The sequence below is a fragment of the Chiroxiphia lanceolata genome, chromosome 4 (genome assembly GCF_009829145.1).
Source record: "Chiroxiphia lanceolata isolate bChiLan1 chromosome 4, bChiLan1.pri, whole genome shotgun sequence".
Lineage (NCBI taxonomy): Eukaryota > Metazoa > Chordata > Aves > Passeriformes > Pipridae > Chiroxiphia > Chiroxiphia lanceolata.
The window spans coordinates 16,024,090-16,042,420 of record NC_045640.1 but is presented as its reverse complement, the minus strand read 5'-3'; the positions used below and the strand labels follow the sequence as shown (position 1 = coordinate 16,042,420).

General features: G+C 36.7%; 1 protein-coding gene across 2 annotated transcripts in view; it reads right to left on the bottom strand.

Annotated features, from left to right (window-relative positions):
* The window catches only part of CC2D2A (coiled-coil and C2 domain containing 2A), a 59,109-nt gene that overhangs the window by 23,822 nt on the left and 16,956 nt on the right, over nt 1–18,331 (bottom strand). For both annotated transcript variants that reach the window (XM_032685812.1, XM_032685813.1), the window contains 11 exons: nt 17,078–17,209; nt 14,916–15,125; nt 12,844–12,944; nt 9,844–9,984; nt 9,273–9,429; nt 7,733–7,965; nt 6,631–6,808; nt 5,276–5,432; nt 3,996–4,143; nt 1,637–1,775; nt 675–878 (listed from right to left, as the gene is read on the bottom strand). In XM_032685812.1, the coding sequence (XP_032541703.1) occupies nt 675–878; nt 1,637–1,775; nt 3,996–4,143; nt 5,276–5,432; nt 6,631–6,808; nt 7,733–7,965; nt 9,273–9,429; nt 9,844–9,984; nt 12,844–12,944; nt 14,916–15,125; nt 17,078–17,209 (1,800 nt within the window). The remainder of the gene's footprint in view (nt 1–674; nt 879–1,636; nt 1,776–3,995; nt 4,144–5,275; nt 5,433–6,630; nt 6,809–7,732; nt 7,966–9,272; nt 9,430–9,843; nt 9,985–12,843; nt 12,945–14,915; nt 15,126–17,077; nt 17,210–18,331) is intronic.

Here is an 18,331-nt window from a genome sequence, read left to right as displayed (position 1 = left end):
CTGAGATGATTCTGCTCCTGCTAAGGCAATGAGCACAGTCAAATGCTTCTTAGCTACACAAACTGCTAAAGAACAAAAGAATGCATGACTTAACACTAATAATGGAGTTGAGATAAAAATAATTGAAGTATGACCCAAATAAAAAAATGCACAGATTGCATTTCAGTAAGGTAATTAACAGACAGGCAAGGATGGGGTAAACTAATTGGGGTAATGTACTAAAACAGAAATATCTGTAACACAGACTATGGTAAAACATAAAAAGGTTTTCATTCTTGCTAGTCATTGCTTCCAACAGTCTCCACAAAAAGGGCTCAAAAGCTAATAAGCCTAAGCCTGAATAATCTCTGCATTACCTTTCTAAATCTGAAATCCTTTTGAAAAAAAAGTCTCTTACCTTTAACAAAAACTATCTTAGAACATTTGTGTCTACCGCAGTTTTTCTGTTTTATTTTCCTTTTCACACAGTGAACTACTGCCTCGGAAAGAAGCTATCTTAATTAGATTAAAATACCACTAGAAGAGATTGAAGGAATAAAATTCTCATTTTTTTTTCATGTCAGCATAGCTCTATATTCTTTAAAAGGATCATGACTTTGACTTAATTGAACTATTATTACTGCAATATTATTAGCATTAAAACTAGAAAAGAAATATTTCAGATAACATACTACCTGGAAGATTTTCTCACTGATTTCTCTTTCATGTAAAGGCACTTGCTTAAAGTTTCGGAACTCTGCCACCTCCCCACTTCTGAGCCGCAGGAGTCGGAATCTCTTTGATCTATTGAACTCCTCATCAGAAACAAAATTAAATTCTTGCTGCAACTGTTCCAACCTGAAGAAATCAGGAACCTGTGCCTCTCCGCTTGTAGCAACCTAAATTAGTAAAGAAATTAAAAATTTTTCATATAACTTTTGTAAGTAAGTCTTACCTGCAGATTGCAAGGATGCTCATTTTAAGCTAAAGCAATCGAGATAGATCACACAGACTGAAACACCAAGTGTTTTAAAGTAGGGTTTTGTTGAGCAAAGTATATAAGATTAGATACTACAGAATACAATAAAATTCTATTTCCCTGTATCATAAACAAAAGATTAGAGTATGAAAACTATGACATAACAGAATGATCTAGGGAGCTGTACTGTAAAGACAATCCATCTACACAACTTCAGCCACGTAAATAGCTCTCCGTAATGTGTTGTTTAGAAAAGTTGAAGCTTCTACAACACACTAGATCTCTTGGTGCAATTGTTACTAATGAGCAACTTCCTATTTAGTACCATACAAGTAGGCTGGGAATTCCCCTGTGCTTTAAGGAAACAACAAACTCAAAATCTGCATTTTGTTTTTAATTTATAAATTAGTCAGTGTGTGCATTTCCTTATACCTATTTTTTGCCACTCCTGAATGGATTATTGAATCATACTCATTAATACATAAACAACCTACTACTAAATGGACTCACAAATCATATTTTTAGTAGACATTTTGCTTCTTAACACTCACAAAAATATGCCCATACAAATTCAAATGCTGCTACCACCCTGGCATGCATGCAGATTGTCTGGGGAGGTACTGGTGACTAGGAGTTTCACAGCTCCATTAGCCCTACAGCTCTGTAAATACCACTTACCATGATCAGCTGCATCAGAGCTGCATTGTTTGGGTCATTTGGATCAAGTTTTGCTTCCGCTGCCCACTTAGCTAGTTTCTTCATATCAGTTAAGCCCGAGGTGCCAATGGATGCAATAGCATCAATATTTTTTAAAGCACTAGAAAGACAGAATTGGCAGAACTTACATCTTACATATGATTTAGCAATATAAAAGGAGTATTTAAAACACTCTTAGAAAAAATCAAAAAACTCCCCACAACCTGAACAGTAAATTCCAGTACACAATTCTTAGCTGTAGCTATGCAACTGAGGGAAGGATCAATTGCAAAGCCAAGTAAAGAGGAAATATGAGGGAACCAGAGGAAGAGAACTTTTATACAATGTAATAAGGCGCTTACTGATACATTTATGATATACCTATGCTATTCCATGTTGCTGCTTACTAGCAAGTAAGAAGGTAAACTGCCTCATAGTACAAAAGTTACCATAAAAGCTTTGACAAAGAAGTGGGATGTACAGTCCTTGCTTGCACTGTATCTTAGCTCCTGTCTTTGACCTGTCTCCCAGAAGGTGTTCCCAGACCCACATTATAGCCCTTGTCTCTGCCCCTCCCTGCTGTTTCTGGATAGACCTTGTGGCCTGATTCATCCCCTTGCCATATGTGGGATGAATCATGTGCTAGCTACTGCTAGCACTCTGCTCTGCCTGTAATGTCCAGACTGCAAGCAGGCTGGCAAGGACACTGCCTGTGCTTGGGAAACCCTTGCAACCTTCTCTCTTGTGGTGCAGCCCTGCTTTTGGTCCTCCCTGCAACTACGAGTCCCAGCTCCACTCCCTATCCTTTGGATGCTCCTGCTCAGTTTCTTGGGATTTACAGGAGGCAAGGAAGTATGGTAAGTAGTCTGGAGACCATGACATGCTCACCAGGCTTCAGGCACCTTCTCACAGAAGCCATCTCTGAAGCCCCACTGCTACCCAAACCTTGCCACATAAATCCAACACCCCAGGACATGGAAATACCACAGGAGTGAACGTTGCCCCTTTTCCTGTTAGGGGTGCTAATTTGAGTCTTTGTTCTCTATTGACTTGAGTATTTTCAAGAACTTATGGGTCTTTCTTTTAGAATCAGCCAAATATCCAGCAGTTACTGCAGCAGCAGGTAAAGTGGTAACATCAAGGCTATCTTTAGGCACTGATCTTGAACACATGCACAGAATCACAGTTGTGTTGAAAAGCTCATGGGCAGCAAAAAGTAACATTAGTCATGAAAATCTTGTCTCTGACTTTCCCAACAGACAACGGAAAGTCACAGAGAACTGTTTATCTGCAGAAGGTGATTCAGAGAAGAGTGTTTTACAGCTAACTTCCTTTTGTAATTCTTCAGTTTTCCATTTAGTACAGTGATTAGTCTCCAGAGTTTAAAGTTAGCCTTTGAGAATCTATCTTTTTGTTTAAATCTCACACTATTCTAGTCTCACACTATTCTAGTCTCACTATTCTAGTCTCAGCAGGTTACCGACAAGCTGACCAGCAAAATACTTGAGTGGCTGCAGCTTTGGTCAAATACAGTAACAGAATGATTTGCAGGCCAGTGCCTAGTCTCTAAATAAATAAAAATCCGACACAAACTAATCAACTGGCAGAAATACTTGCTCAGTATTAATAAGTATAGGGCAGTGAAGGTACCTGAGAACACTACAAAAGCAGACTTTACGTATCATCTCCTTGACTTTATGGAATTATATAAAAGCAACAAAATGGACAATATCCAACTTGCAGCCACAGGGAAAATTATATTGTTTTGAATGGAATAATATACTCATTTCTGCAGTTCCACACGCTTCTCATGGAGAAAAATCATGGAATAGTATTATCTTGGAGTGATCTGACAGATGACAATTTTCCACTGATAAATTCACCAACAGAGTCAACCCCCCATACTAACTTCTACTGCTTTTGTAGCATAATTTTTATTATTAATGACAGAAAAGGCAGTTAAAGCACGTGTCCAAACGGCGTCTCCAAATGCACTTCAGATAAGAAAGAGCTGGAGTCTCTGTTCTTAGCAAAATGATTACAGGAAGGTTCCTTGACAATATATTCACTTCCTATTAGAAAATCATAAAATTTAATTAATCAGCTTGAGTTTAACTTTAATGCTATATAGAAAAAATACACTAAAAGGTAAAATTTCTACCTAAAATCCATTAACCAAAAACATGTGCCCTAAGATATCTGCAGGGGGTTACAGGGCAAAGTAAAAATTCCAAACTTATGGAAAAAGATTATGTAAGTTCTTGATTATGAAAGTCTATTTTTTTTTAACACTAGTATAATCAGTTTCCCATGAATCACTAAAAAATTCATATCATATTACCTTGGAATGCCTGTGTTTTGCTGAGATATCGGAGGAATTAAGGGGATTCCTTTTTCTCCAACTGCCCAAGAGACACTATTGGATACTTTCCCGGAGGTCATTAGAGTCATTCTGTTGCTGCCATCAGCTTCAAAGGAAAAGGACACACCTATCAAGGGAGAAAAATCCAAAGTACTATATTTATGCATTCAAACACAGTGTCTAAACATTTTTAAAAATATTTCCTGGAAATGAGCAGTCAAATAACCTGTGCCTTTATACAAATGGGTTAATGTGAAGCAATTCTGCTGCATGCTGTGGGGAAGAACTCTGCTCTAATAAAGAGAAATAAGTGAAAGATTCCATTACACCTACAGAAAGACATTCCATTTGCATTGAAGGAAAGGCTAAGCCTTGAAAGCTACGCCAAAATCTCTTTTTTTTTTTCCCCCTCACAGATGCACACCACTTAATATTTCTGGTAGTTTTCAGATTCAGCATACTGTTATTAACAAAACAGAAATGCAGAGTCAAAAGTAATATGTATGACTGAAAAGTCAGTCCTAAAGCTTTGTGATTCACAGTTGTAGAGATGGTCATCACAGCCAATGACATTTACACATACATTTGCTGTACCAATTTTTTTACCACATTTCTTTCTTTCTCAGCTTTTTATCTATTCTGCTCTAGTTTTATCTGTATTTCACATATAGCAAATTTAAGCAACTCATTCACCTCACAATGCTGTTCAAACTTTTATATAAATTTGAAAGTTCCATATGCTACTATGTAGTCTTCTTGTTTCCCTTTTTCCTATCTTTCCCTTGGTTTATCTTTCTAAAGTCCCAGGGATAAGGTGTGTGCAGGTTGTCAGCCAAGCAAATAGGAAGACAAAACACTACTCTGCATATACACTTCTACAGACAGTTCTTTGCTGATTTAAAACATCAAAATCACTGGAGCTACAATAATTAGCATGTGCTTGCTCTGCAGCATCAGAGTCCTGATTACTTAAACGCTCAAAAAGATCCAAACATCTTCTACAGCTAGTAAAGCTTCATTAATACTACAAGCCAAATAATAAACACACACATTTTTACTGTACAGAGCTTAAAATTAGAGAGAGATAAAAATGCCACAGCAAATTTCAGTAATAAGGATCGTGACTACTATATAAGATCCAGTTACAGAAGCTGTAACAGCTTTTAAAAGAATTTACTCTGAAACATTCTCCAACCTCTTACTGCTACACAGTTTCAGCAAATGAAAAACACTGAAGTGAGGAAGACAAGACTCCCTACCACTCCCAACTCCTTCATGGTCCAACATCACACGCTGATTGCTGCTGAACTCTATTTCTTCCAGAGGAGCACTGCCTGTCAGAACTGCAGTCTCAGGAACAGGTATGAACACCTCAGCCAACAAAGTGGTACTGCTCATACCCATTGTCTCATAAATCTAGAAAAAACGCAGTGACAGACATAGTGAAAAATGTACGTGAGTATACAATGAAAACATATTGTAGGGTATTTGGACAAAAAGTTTTACTATGACTTAAGCATGAAATAAATAATTTAAGGTAACTGTATTAATTTACCTCCTAAAATATCCAATTAGCAGACACTTCAGCTACCAGCACCTAACTTGATTTGAACTCTTCTTAAAAGTATATCCTGTCCACCTTTCTAATGCACCTGAGAATGGCAGGCACCTAGAGTATGGCAAACTCTAGGCTTTAAAGAGTATCATTGTACCATATGCAACTGCTTGTGACAGTTGCTGGCATTAGAGGAAGATTCTGAAAGGATTCTGCCTCAGCAATTCTCCCTTTCCACAAAAGGCAGGGTATGGCACACAGTCCCCATTCTGGCAGCACTGCAGGCTGCTTCCCTCTTTCCTGGTCAGCTGCAGGCACAGAGTGATGTGATTTCTGCATTCAGATGTTTTTAATCCAAGAAGATGGTATTCCTTTTCCTTTTTAATCGATATAAAACTGAAATTAAATAAATGGAGCAGACAAGGGGTATATGCTCTACCCTGAACTACCAGTGGTTACCTAACTGGAGGAGTCATCTAACAGAAGAAGTAGGATCCTGATTCTGGTTCCCCCTAAAAATACCTTGTATTAATTCTGAAAGTACTCAGGTGAATAATTTATTAATTCATAGTTGGTATGAGGGTGGTTGTGGTTTGACTTAACTGCACTGCTGATCAAGTCAAGTGCAGTTATGGACATTACCAGCAATGACTTTTTTTTTTTCTTATCCCCCTCCAGTAAACATTATGATGGTTTTACTGTGTGGACAATGATGTTTTAAGAAGACCACTATACCAATTTTATCTGCAACACAAATTTTCTAAAACTAAGAGGCTGACCCACTAACATATTTAATCACATCCCAATTATTTAATTTCTCCCAAGCAACCCATAGTCATGTTCTATACATACAGAAAGCAGAAGCATCAAAAATGTAGCAGCAGCATTAAAAGTTTGTGACTGGAGAAGTAAAGAAGGAGCATAAGATTGATGATTTACAAAAGGTCTTTCACAGGTTTTTTACTCTTTATGACACTACCATACAGCAAAACACAAGCATTAGAGGAGTAATTACATTTCATATCATCTTTTTAAAAGTTACTATGATAAATCATCTACCTGTAGTTTCAAACTCTCTGGCCAATTGATTATTTGTAAATTGAAAATCTGTCCAAAATGAACTCTAAAATCAGAACTTATTGGTCGGGTAACAGTCCTTGACACTTCTTTGGAGTTGAAAAGGACTTTTATAAATGCTGAGCGTTTCTTCACATCTTCCCGTCGCAAAACTTCTGCTCTGTAAATATGTCAAACAAGCTGTTATATAATTTTTAATAACATTTTTATTATTTGGTTATTTTTAATAAAAAACGGATTCCTTACAAGGAAACAGAACCCACCTAAATAAGGATGGTATTCTTCCAAAAAGGTTACTACACAGGAATGACTTTAAAATATTATTTAATAGTTGTTTTATCTTCTCATGAATACAAAATGATTTAAAAATGAACAAGTAAAATTTTGGGTCTACTAAAGCTACCTTCATATAAAAAAAGTTATTTAGGAAAAAAAATTCTCTTCTACTCCTTTCCTCCAAAGTACAACAAATTATATCAAATTGAGTTAAGATATTGAAGTTTTTAGTCACTGGGAGTAGAACAGCCAAGCAGTATTCCCTGATGAAGCTATTTGCCAAGTAAGTACAAAACAAAGCAGTTTTCAAGTTACTGAAATCCAGTAGATGTATGTGAAATTGTGCCTGTCAATGTGGAAACTAACATAAAACAAGTACATTTATTTATTTATTTTATCCACAGTGAAATCTCTGGTTTACTACACAATTTCTTTACTTTCCCTTTGTTGACTACAGCACAGACCTGGAGTAAAGGACTAGCTAGTGAGAGCAGTTCTGACTGAAGTGACCTCGACTCTACACTGAAAACAACTTCTTGATATCTACACCACTGTTCTATGCAGATGCTCAAGGAACATCAGAAGGTTCAAATGGAATGTGCAGACATGCATTCTCTAAGTCCACTGTATATGAGGTTACATATGACTTGAAAACAAATTAAGTTATATCAGCATCAGAAGCAGAAGTTTCATCACTAGGCTAAACAGAATGGTGAGCTCATGCTTCTGAAGTTGTATAAACAGCCAATTAGTAAATAGCAGCAGAAAATCATAAATAAGGTAGTTTGCAGGCCAACATTTATCTTACCGAGGGCACTCCTCAGTTGGAGTTACGTTTCCTGAGAGGACCAGCTCAGGAATTAGAACAGGCTCTCCAGGTTTCCTTCTGCAGCTGTCAGCTTTTTCTCTAACCTGCTGCTCTATTTCCAGTCTACTGGCCATTTTAGGTGGGATGGGTTTTATACGTTCCTCATCAAAATCATAATCTTCTGATTCTTCACCTTCATTAATGTCTTTTTTCTTTTTTTTCTTCTTGGACTTCTGCGTATAAAAATAATAATGTTCTTACTGAACTTGTTTCAATCTGTGGAATTTTTTCTCTTGTTCTCTTGATTTGCAAGTGATAAATATGTATGTATGTACAGTAAAATGACTGTATAATTTTAATATTACACAAACAAAAGATTTCTCTCATTCTAAAAGGACTACTTCAGATTCAGAACACACTCCATTCATATGCTTCAAACAAAACATTTACTTAACCTTCCCTACCAACTTACAAATAAACACATTTCTTAAACATTCTAGTGAGCTGCTGAGTTCTCATTTTGCCTGAGTTACCATGTACATTCTGTTAGGATTGAAGGAAGGTTATTCAACCAGTAGTTATCTAGTCTCATCTACCTCTAGTGTCTTCCTTAGATTCATGTGATCTTTGCTGGTAAGACACCAAAAGCATTGATTAACCAAAAAAGTACTTTGAGTAAAATAAAATAAAGCACTTCTGGGCATGAAACGAAGGTCTGTGTATCACATTTCATTCTAAAAGGGAAGAACTACAATCATCTCAACCTCAAGACAGTTTGTGCCTAGTACAATAAAGGATGCCAAGAGCAACTGTGGCTGGAATGACCCACCATAGTTTTTGTGAAGGCATAACTCATGGATGAAGAGTTCCCATTAGGATCAATGCCCAAGATCACCTGCCTTCATTTCCAGGTTGACATTTATTCATCTTATCCTACAAGTGAGTTGACATGATACTAATGAGTCATGTGCCCACTTGTGTTCTGGTAACAGGAACTTCCAATATCTGCAGATCATTTTAAGTGGCTTCCATAGATGCTGCTTATACATGAAAAAACTCTCCATAAAAGTATCAGCAAATGCTCTGGATTCTTGAAAACTGTAATTAAATTATTCCCTTAAACTTTATTTTCCTTTTGTATCCAAAAAACCAGAGTGTTCAAACCGAGCAGTAATTATATACATGTATAATCACCATTACCCTGAGGTATCCAGTACATTCCCACCTAACTATAAAAGCACATCTGATTTTGCTGGCACTTTCCACTGCCTATTTCAAAGGCTATTGCCATAGCTCCTGTATTCCTCAATATCCCTCTGAAGCACAACTGAGACCTTAACTACAGTACTGGCTATTAGCAATAAGCTTTTCAGAGGTAAAAGCACATTCTAATTTTTCAATTAACAATTAACTGACTAACAAATTTAAGTAGATACACATTATAAAATAATGCATAACTATCTTGAAACCTTTTTTTTCCTGTATCTAACACATTTAGTAATAATTTTATTCTTTGTGAAAATGAATGATTTAAACAAACCTGCGTCTTCTTCCAGGACTTCCAGTCTTGTAGCTCAGTTTTATACTCCTCCATTTTCTTTTCATATTCTTCTGTATATTCTTCTAGTAATTCCTTTATCTCAGCCTGAATTTCTGCTTCATATGCTTTCTCATCTGATTGCTGATCAACCTCTTCCCTTCAAAACAACAACTATTAACATGTTGCATAAAATAACATAAGGGCTACAATTAAGCCTGTAATAGATAATAGAAATCTACTTCTCCATGAATTGATTTCATTATATCAAAGGTGTGTTCTCTTTAAAAATACTAGCATAGATAGTCTGGGAGTTGATAGCAGATAGTTATTATACAGAACTAATATAATTACTCTTTCTTTACTCATTTCCTTTCTGTTACAGTAATTACTTGTTATTTTAACCTTCCCTCTTCCCCAAACTCAAAAAAAACAGTGGTAGGATCAAACAGTGCCAGACACTACTCAAAGTCTTACTTCACCCTTCATATCAGAATTGTAAGTTCCCAAATTAATTAATCTTATTGCAACTCCACTGCTAGCAAATGAAGCACAAAAAGTTATCAAAACATACTTCCTCAAATAAAGTTTCATGGGTGTGTTAGTGAACTTCTGAAAGTCACGGAGGGATTTCATTTGTTTCCAAACTTTGATAATGGTCTTAAGCAACATTCTGTCTTTTTCTTGTTCAGCATCACGAAGTCTTCTGGTTTCTCTAGAAATATACATACACAGCACCAAATCAATCAGAATTGTCTAACTCAGTGGAACAGATAAAAAACTTTGGATACCAGAAGCCAAGGGATGTGGGTTTCAATTTGATTGATGGCTGCAGTTTAAAATCCAAGGAACATAAAACTCAGACTTGAAGATGGCAGGATTTGATTTCCTTCTGTACTCCAGTCTCTTGCATTTTGAACAATCTGATTTCAATTAAGTTCATTCTCTAGAGATCTCAAAGTTTTCGGAAATGCTTATTACAGCTGCACGTAATTAAAAATATTTTCAAGTCAATTCATGTAAACAACAGCCCAGGAAACCTACACTGCTGCTAGGGAGTAGTGCTTATCACATGCATACATTACAAAAGATGTTTTAAACTTCATGTGCTTCTAGCTCCAGTAAAAAGGACTTGCAGAGATGAAGTAATGTAGTAATATAAGTTCTCTGAAAGCCCTACAAAGTTCTTAACAGAAACAAAATTAACATGGCCTTTTTTGTCTCAATACTGGTATTTCACATTTCCATCCTCTAATCTGTTTGTAAAAGAGCTATTCATTAGCATTTTTAATGACCAACACACACCTCCCATGCAAATGTGCATGCAGCACAAGCACAGGCTGTTTCCAGTACTATCTTTGTAGATAAACATGTCTAGTAAAAATCATGTCATTTAAAAAAAAAGAAAGATTACTACTTGTATTATTATCACACATTACTACTTGTATTATTCAGAGAATGTGGAAGACTGAAGCTGAATTAAGAGATGAGAGAAGAAATACACCACACCTCATTTAAAAGGATAAGCAAATTTAGCCAAAATAAGAAACAAAGAAATACAGACTTTTCAGAAAGCAATATGAGTAACTTCTCCCCACTTCATTAGCTAGCAGTTTGAATATTACTATCCATGCAGCTTAACAACCTTTTCTTTTTTGTCTACCAGATGAAGCTAAAAGATGAAACTTAAAGACATGAGGAAAATACAGGTCAGTAATTACACTTATCTAATGTATTGGATCTGGAAGCAGGACCTTTCAGTAGAGAATCACCTCTGCTAAAACACATCACCCACAGGAACCTGAATCACAGAATTGGCAGCATACATTGTCTCCCTCCTTCAGAAAACGAGGACAGTAGGACTGAAATTTGCAGAACTTTTCTGTATTCAGACAACATTTCTTCCTCAAACCAATGGAAACCTACAGCTTTGATCTTCAGACAGCAAAGTGCATACATCTGCTATGTTATTGGAGGGTGGAGGAAACAATTAGATTATTTTCCACGCTACCATGGTCTCTTCATCTCTACAATTTCTCATGAATGTATTACACTGACCATCAGGAGAATGCAAGGTTAAAAGAGAGACAAGGCAGATCTGATGTTTTTACCAAAATATGTGGTCCAAGCTAGTATTAAACACCCTGACAGCAAAAATTCCTGAGCCCGACTGAGCTTCATATGTGTAACGGTTTCCAACAATAGAGCTGTAGCCAGAAAGAAAAGCTACAGTTTTTCTTTATGATATGAAGAGCCCTAGAACAATACCAGCCAAGCTCATCTAATGTTAATTAGGCACAAGTGATCTCACTGATTTGAGCAGAGTTTCTCCAGATTCGTAATAGCATGACACTAAACTAAAGCACTCAAGACCTAGAAAAACACTTAAGATACCCAGAAAAAATATTTTATCTAATTAGAAATTAACATCAAACAAGCCTCAAGGTTGGTGCCAAAAACCAAGAACCTTGTTCCCACAGTGAATGTCCTCATTACCATTCCCCCACCTTCCTTGGTGAGAGCTCCTGTCTCCGAGGTACTGTATGGTAACTGCACACCTCCTGCTCCCAGTCCTCCAGCAGATGTGTTAAGAAGATACTAATAAAAGTTACTCTATTTTCAACGGAAGGAAGTCTTTGTCCCTCAGTATAAAATACTACATTATAGACTACTTCATGCCCTGTACAGGTACAAGACTGTGTACTTGAAGAATGAAAACCTGAAGCAGCAATTCCCAATCTAAGAGGAGTGTGTGGATGTGTAAGTGTAAGCAGATGTAGATTTCAAGGCTGCAAGTAGAATTGTTATTAATTTTTTAAATGCTTTGTTATCATGTGACTCACTATATCAGTCTAAACTTCTGTTTCTTTAAATTAATACATTATTGACTACTTTAAGATAGGTGAAAACTTTCAGATTTTTATTATCTACTAGTTAAAAGGCTGTTCAACATGGATCTCCAAAATAACTTCTTTTTTATCATACTGCTTACACTTACAGTTCATCACTATCCATCTGCCAGAAATAATAGAAACTATCACTACCAAGCCAAAAACTGTAATATATTTTTACTAGCCAGCTATTGTCCAAGAACAATAACTGTAATCTTGTAAAACAAAATTCTAGCATTTTATTTGTACTAGCCCACTAGCAAAAACAGGGCAAAATATCTAAGAATGGGAAGCAAGTCAAGAATACTTGTGTAATGAGGAAGAGGATAGAAAAAACGAGGGGCTTTGTCTGTTCAAAAAATCATGTTATCCAGCTGAGGTTTAACAAAACTTTATTTTATTTAAATTTTAATTGTACAAAACACACCACTAAATAGTTACTAAGTAATTAATAAAAGGTAATGAAATTAGACCACTTTTGAACCAAAATTTCAGCCTAAACTGTATTTTCTTCATATTTTTTAATGCAACTTATCAGTGAGAACTCTTAAATCCTCAAAATTATTCTAGAGGTATTTACAGCAGAATTTAAAAGTCTAACATGAGTCATATTCTGTATCAACATGTAAAGGAAAAAAGGAATACAGTTTTAAAAAGAAATGATTTAACGGATTCATACCTACCTGACCTCCATTTTGTATTCAGATATGCTCTGTTGTGCCACAGGAACACCATCACCAGCACCTTCTATACTACATTGCACAGCATTCCTCAAAGCATGCAGCTTAAACAAGCAAACAAACAATTAACAGATGGCTTAACGAGGCATACAGTGTAATAATGTACCTTGACATGAAAGAGCTAGTTACTACATGACAGAAAACTCTGAACTGTCTTGATTCTGTAATTATAGGGCTTTGCCATGATTCTTCAACATGAAATTCTAATTAGGATTCTGGATGTATCAGGGAGTTTACGGACCCTGATCACTGTGACAGATCTAATCAAGGAGTAAAAAACTGATCTAGGGATTATTCTGAAAGCTCAGGGATCAAAGAGGTAGGGGGGGAAAAAAAGTGAGTCTGAGAAAAAAACTACCTTTTTGGGACTAGGAAGGGCCACCTTTTTGGGACTAGTCTTTTTTGGGACTAGGAAGGGCCACTAAAGGCAATCCTAGAAAATCATAGAATCATAGAATCATTAAGGTTAGAAAAGAATTCCAATATCATCGAGTTCAACCTTTGACCAAACACACCCATTGTCAACTAAACCATAGCACTAAGTACCACATCCAGCAATTTCCTGAACACTTCAGGGATGGTGATCCCAATACTTCCCTTGGCAGCCCATTCCAATGCTTAACTACCCTTTCAGTGAAGAAATTCTGTCTGATGTCCAGCCTGAACCTCCTCTGGCACAACTTGTGGCTATGTCTTCTTGTCCTGTCACTAGCTGCCTGGGAGAAGAGGCTGACACCCCCCTGGCTAAAACCTCCTTTCAGGTAGTTGTAGAGAGTGAGAAGGTCCCACTTGAGCCTCCTCTTCTCCAAGCTAAATAATCCTTGAAAGGAGGTTGTAGTCAGATGGATATGCTGGTCTCTTCTCTCAAGTAACAAGTGATAGGACAACAGTAAATGTTCTCAAGTTCCAGGGGAGGCGTAGATTGGATGGTAGGAAAAATTTCTTCACTGAGAGGGTTGCCAAGCGCTGGAACAGGCTGCCCAGGGAAGTGGATGAATCACCATCCCTGGAGGGATTTAAAAGATGTGTAGATGTGGCATTTGGGGACATGGTTTAGTGCTGGACTTGCAGTGGTTGGACTCAGTGATATTAGAGGTCTTTTCCAACCTCACTGATTCTGTGGTTCTGTAGGTTCCTGTAAAGCAGGCATGGAGAAACCAAATGTCTCATTTCACAGAGAACAAGGCATATCCTTCAAAAATAATGACAGACCAAAATATATCAAGGAATTATTTTGAGACACCACATGAAATATCTTTCCAATATTAGAACTATAACCTAATGCTTTTTATAAAAATTCAGAAGTATCTGTATACCACCTACTGACCCTCATATTACACAAATGTAAAAATGATCTTGTATATAATGATGATTTTTCCCTTTTAGTAGCTCTTTAGGGTAGAAATCATAATCACCTTGAAATTATGGAAATTTGAATTTAATAATTCAAATCTAATATCCATCTAATTTTTAACAGACAAGTATTCTTGTGTGCCCTGATGACATTAGAATTGTACTAACAATGCCTAGTGTTCATGTACAAATTTGCACCAGAGAAGACCACTACCATTACTTCCAATGTACAGATGGAGGAAGAGTGGTGGTATGCAGAGGATAAGCAGCCCCAGCCAAGCTCATCCAGCAAGTCAGTAACGGAGCCAGGAACAGAAGAGTCTACATTCAGCCTCAGGTTTTGCCATGCCACAAGAGTGACAAAGTAAACTACTGACTTTTGCTGTCTCCCTGCCAGAGCAGCTGTACTGTAATATCTTATCTGGAAAACATTTTGGCTACTCTAAGGAATACTATGTAAATGTTATTATATTCCTTTTACCTCAGAGTTAATTTCAATCTGAAGATCAAAGAAATTCATGATCTTAAAAATGCAGTTCTGCATTGAACACGCAACAACCTCAGTCAAGTATTTAGGTTTTTTTAGCTTCTGACAAATTCAGCTTTTACCTTAAACTGTCACATCATTATCTCAATAAGTTAGGATGACAGAGCAGAAATACCTTGTCTGTGAGAAGTTTGGTAAGATTCTTCTGTTTTCTTGCTAAATACTGATCATATAACTGAGCCAGTTTAGCTGCTAACACATGCTCACGGCTAAAGCAGGGATGATGTGTGAATATCAGTCCAGAAATATCAATATCCAATTGAAATAGCCCCTGAAAATCTCCAGGTCCAACAAAATACTGATTGGCAGATGTCATTTTAATTGCCTAAAAGAAAAAAATTAAAAATGGATTTACAAACTCTGATAACACTATCTTTCAAAGAGTTTCTGTGTCAGAAAATGACCCATTTAGCACTACCTACATTTAATTACTGAGTCTCAACCTCCTGCTTTATTGATAAGTGCGTGGCACAAAACCACCACAGGTATTCTACACAACAGAATTTTTATAGCCCATATGAGGCTGAGATAAGAAGTCATCTGCCCATACTGAAGGTTTTGCTGAGCAATGAAGACAATGATAGTGAATCAGAAAAAGAAAAACCTGCTAGTTCTCTTATTATCCATTTGTTTAGTATGGTTTTACTTCCTCTTAGAACTGAGCTCTAGGATAAACAGTCCAGCTCTCAGAGAACAGCTCTCCTTGTAGACCATTTGGAATCTGCAGATTAGGAAATACGTTATTTCCTTCCCTATTCTAACACCAGGAACATTCAGACTAATAAAGTCCAATAAAAGCTTTCAGCAACGAAGTGTAAGAAGTTTGCTTTAACCCGCAGCAACACAAAGACATTCATGGCTTACATCCTCAAGTTACTGAAAGCAGAAGAGAATGAACACTACTTCCAGCCTGGCTACTGTTGCTTCCTTCTTAGAATCCTTCAGAAGAGGTTCATCAGAGATATTCTGGTACCATAAAAAATAAAGTATGTAGTGTTTGTTGCAGTCCCTTTCTGAGTATGGGAAAAGGGGGGATTAAGAGGGTAATTTAGGTGTTGCAAAGCTCTTTTACAGGACTGATATAAATGGCTATGAAATACACTTAAGTCCACCTGATCCTCCCACATTCAGTTTCTCACCAAAATGTTTGATTTGACGTAATCTGTCAGAAAAATGACAGCTTTGAATTCCTTATGCTTTAACTATTTCTCTGCCCAGAAAGGACCCCTAAGCTCAGTGTCTGACTTACCACAGTGATTTGCATATTTACGTGTCACTGTTCACATAACATGTGTTATGTGTTCTCAAAACATAAGTTCTCTTGGCCTATCTTTACAAGATCTAAGCAGTAAACTTTTCCTGCCTGTAGAAACACCCTGCATAGATTAGTGGCACTGGATGCATCCTGTGACTTGCGTATTTATAACCAGCATCAATTAAAGGGCCATATTTAAGTCTTTATCAACAGCAACAGTCAGAAACACTCGTGTGTCCCAAAAGAGTAATCTACTTTGAAGCCTTAAAAGTCAGTTTTTCCAAGAGGGTAATAAGAGTGCTAACAAGCAGAACAATTAAAGCTTGCTGAATCATTTTAATTGAAACTTATTTTGATTTGTACTGATTGCACATTGCAATTGCTGTTTGCCAGGGCAGGTATGCTGTTATTAAGGGAAAAACAGTAACAAAAAAACCTGCAAACAAAACAAAGCAACCAAACAAGAAAAACAACAAAGAAAAAAACCAACATAAACCTACAACCCCCCAAATATATCTGAATTGATGCTACATAACTCAAAATTAGTTGCTGTCTATATGAGTGAACTGCATATAAAGACTTATTAAGGAGGAGTTTAATCACTGTAAAATAACCATCCTGCACACGCTCTTCAATTATTTCTCTTCAGCTGCTGATGGCCAAGTCTGTCTATTAGCTCCTACCTCGAGGAGGTTTACAAATACACTAATATTGGAACCACCCTACTCTGTCATGAGAATATCCAAGGGTGCCTCACAGAGACCTTAGTGACTGTCATGGACCAATGCTTTTCTATTTCAACCAGTACTATCAGCTTAACTCTTCATTCTTTGGTATGCACTTTTCCAGAATAAAACAGGTGGAATATACTTGAAAATGTAGAGCACATTTAAAGAACAGTTGTGGAAAAGCAGTCAACAGTCATAGTTCTTAGCACAAAACCCTTCAGGTCACCAGGGTTTCTGGTGCAGAAGAATTGAGATATTGGGTCATATATTTCCACATATATGAAATATGCTTACCTTTCTATAAACTGTTTCAAATTCTGGTGCAATGCCTTCTTCAAGAGAAAATATTGGAGGCCTAGTAGGAGACTGTTTAATTGGATTAGGCAATGCTAAGATTTTGCCATCGTCACCAAACCACTCTTTCCCCTACAAAGAAAAACATAATTTTATTTTGTTTCTTACTTTTTACACAAATTACTTGCAAAATTATAATTCTTGTGGAAAAAATACAGAATAAAAGGTACTATGAACTGTTTGTGCCTGAAATAACCAAAACTTTCCTAAGACACCAAAATGAAATCTTCAAATATACCATAGGTAAGCTTTGAAATCAAAAGACCAAGGAGTTGCTCAAAATTTAGATATACTGACTTTTTTCCTTCCAACATTCAGTGTTACAGATTTGAAAGGAAAAAAAATCAACATCCACACCACTTATTTAAATGTTACTTTCTTAAATCACTAAAACTGAAATAATTGTACATCTTGTTTTACACGAGAGCTAAATGGAAGTTCAGGTAATTTATCAAAGTATCTCTCAAATCATCTAGTCCACTACTTAAACAGCATCTATGAAAGCAGATGAGGTAAGTATCTTACACACCAGTTGTATTCATGGCTTCACGTGTTGAACAGTGTCCTAATTCATCCCTCTGTTCTCATTACCTGGATTCAAATACAGCTTAAACCAGTGCAACTGCCCAAAAATGCTGCTCTGCCCTCTTATTTCCACACCTGGTTTAAGCTGACCATGGAACCAAATGCTGATGTTGAACCCATGACACAAAACAGAAAACTAACTGGGTTGAAGGGGGCCAGTTGAAAATTTTAGATCCAAATACTCCCAGTCTGATTCAGAAAATTACCTCTGCTAGCCCACAAAGAATACACAGAATCATAAAAAAATATAAAGGGCAGCTGCTGCATAGGAGCTTAAATCTGTACTAAACTATACACACCTTACTGTGTATAGGAGAATATAGCAGGACAAAATATATGCAAGCCACTTTCCCAAGTGTTTCTGCAAGACATTCTTAAAAATCTGAAAGGATTCTACAACCTTTCCAGATAATTTACACCAATATTTGATTATCCTTACAGTCTGATCAGTGATCTGTTCCCCAGCAGGCAACAAGCAGAACCAGGAAAAGACACCAATAAGACCCAGTCTTGTGCTCTGACAATTGGGTTGCACTAAGAACACACTCCTACAAAAATCTGTATTTCCCGATATCTGAAGCTGCTAAACATTTTAAAGATGAAAGCCTC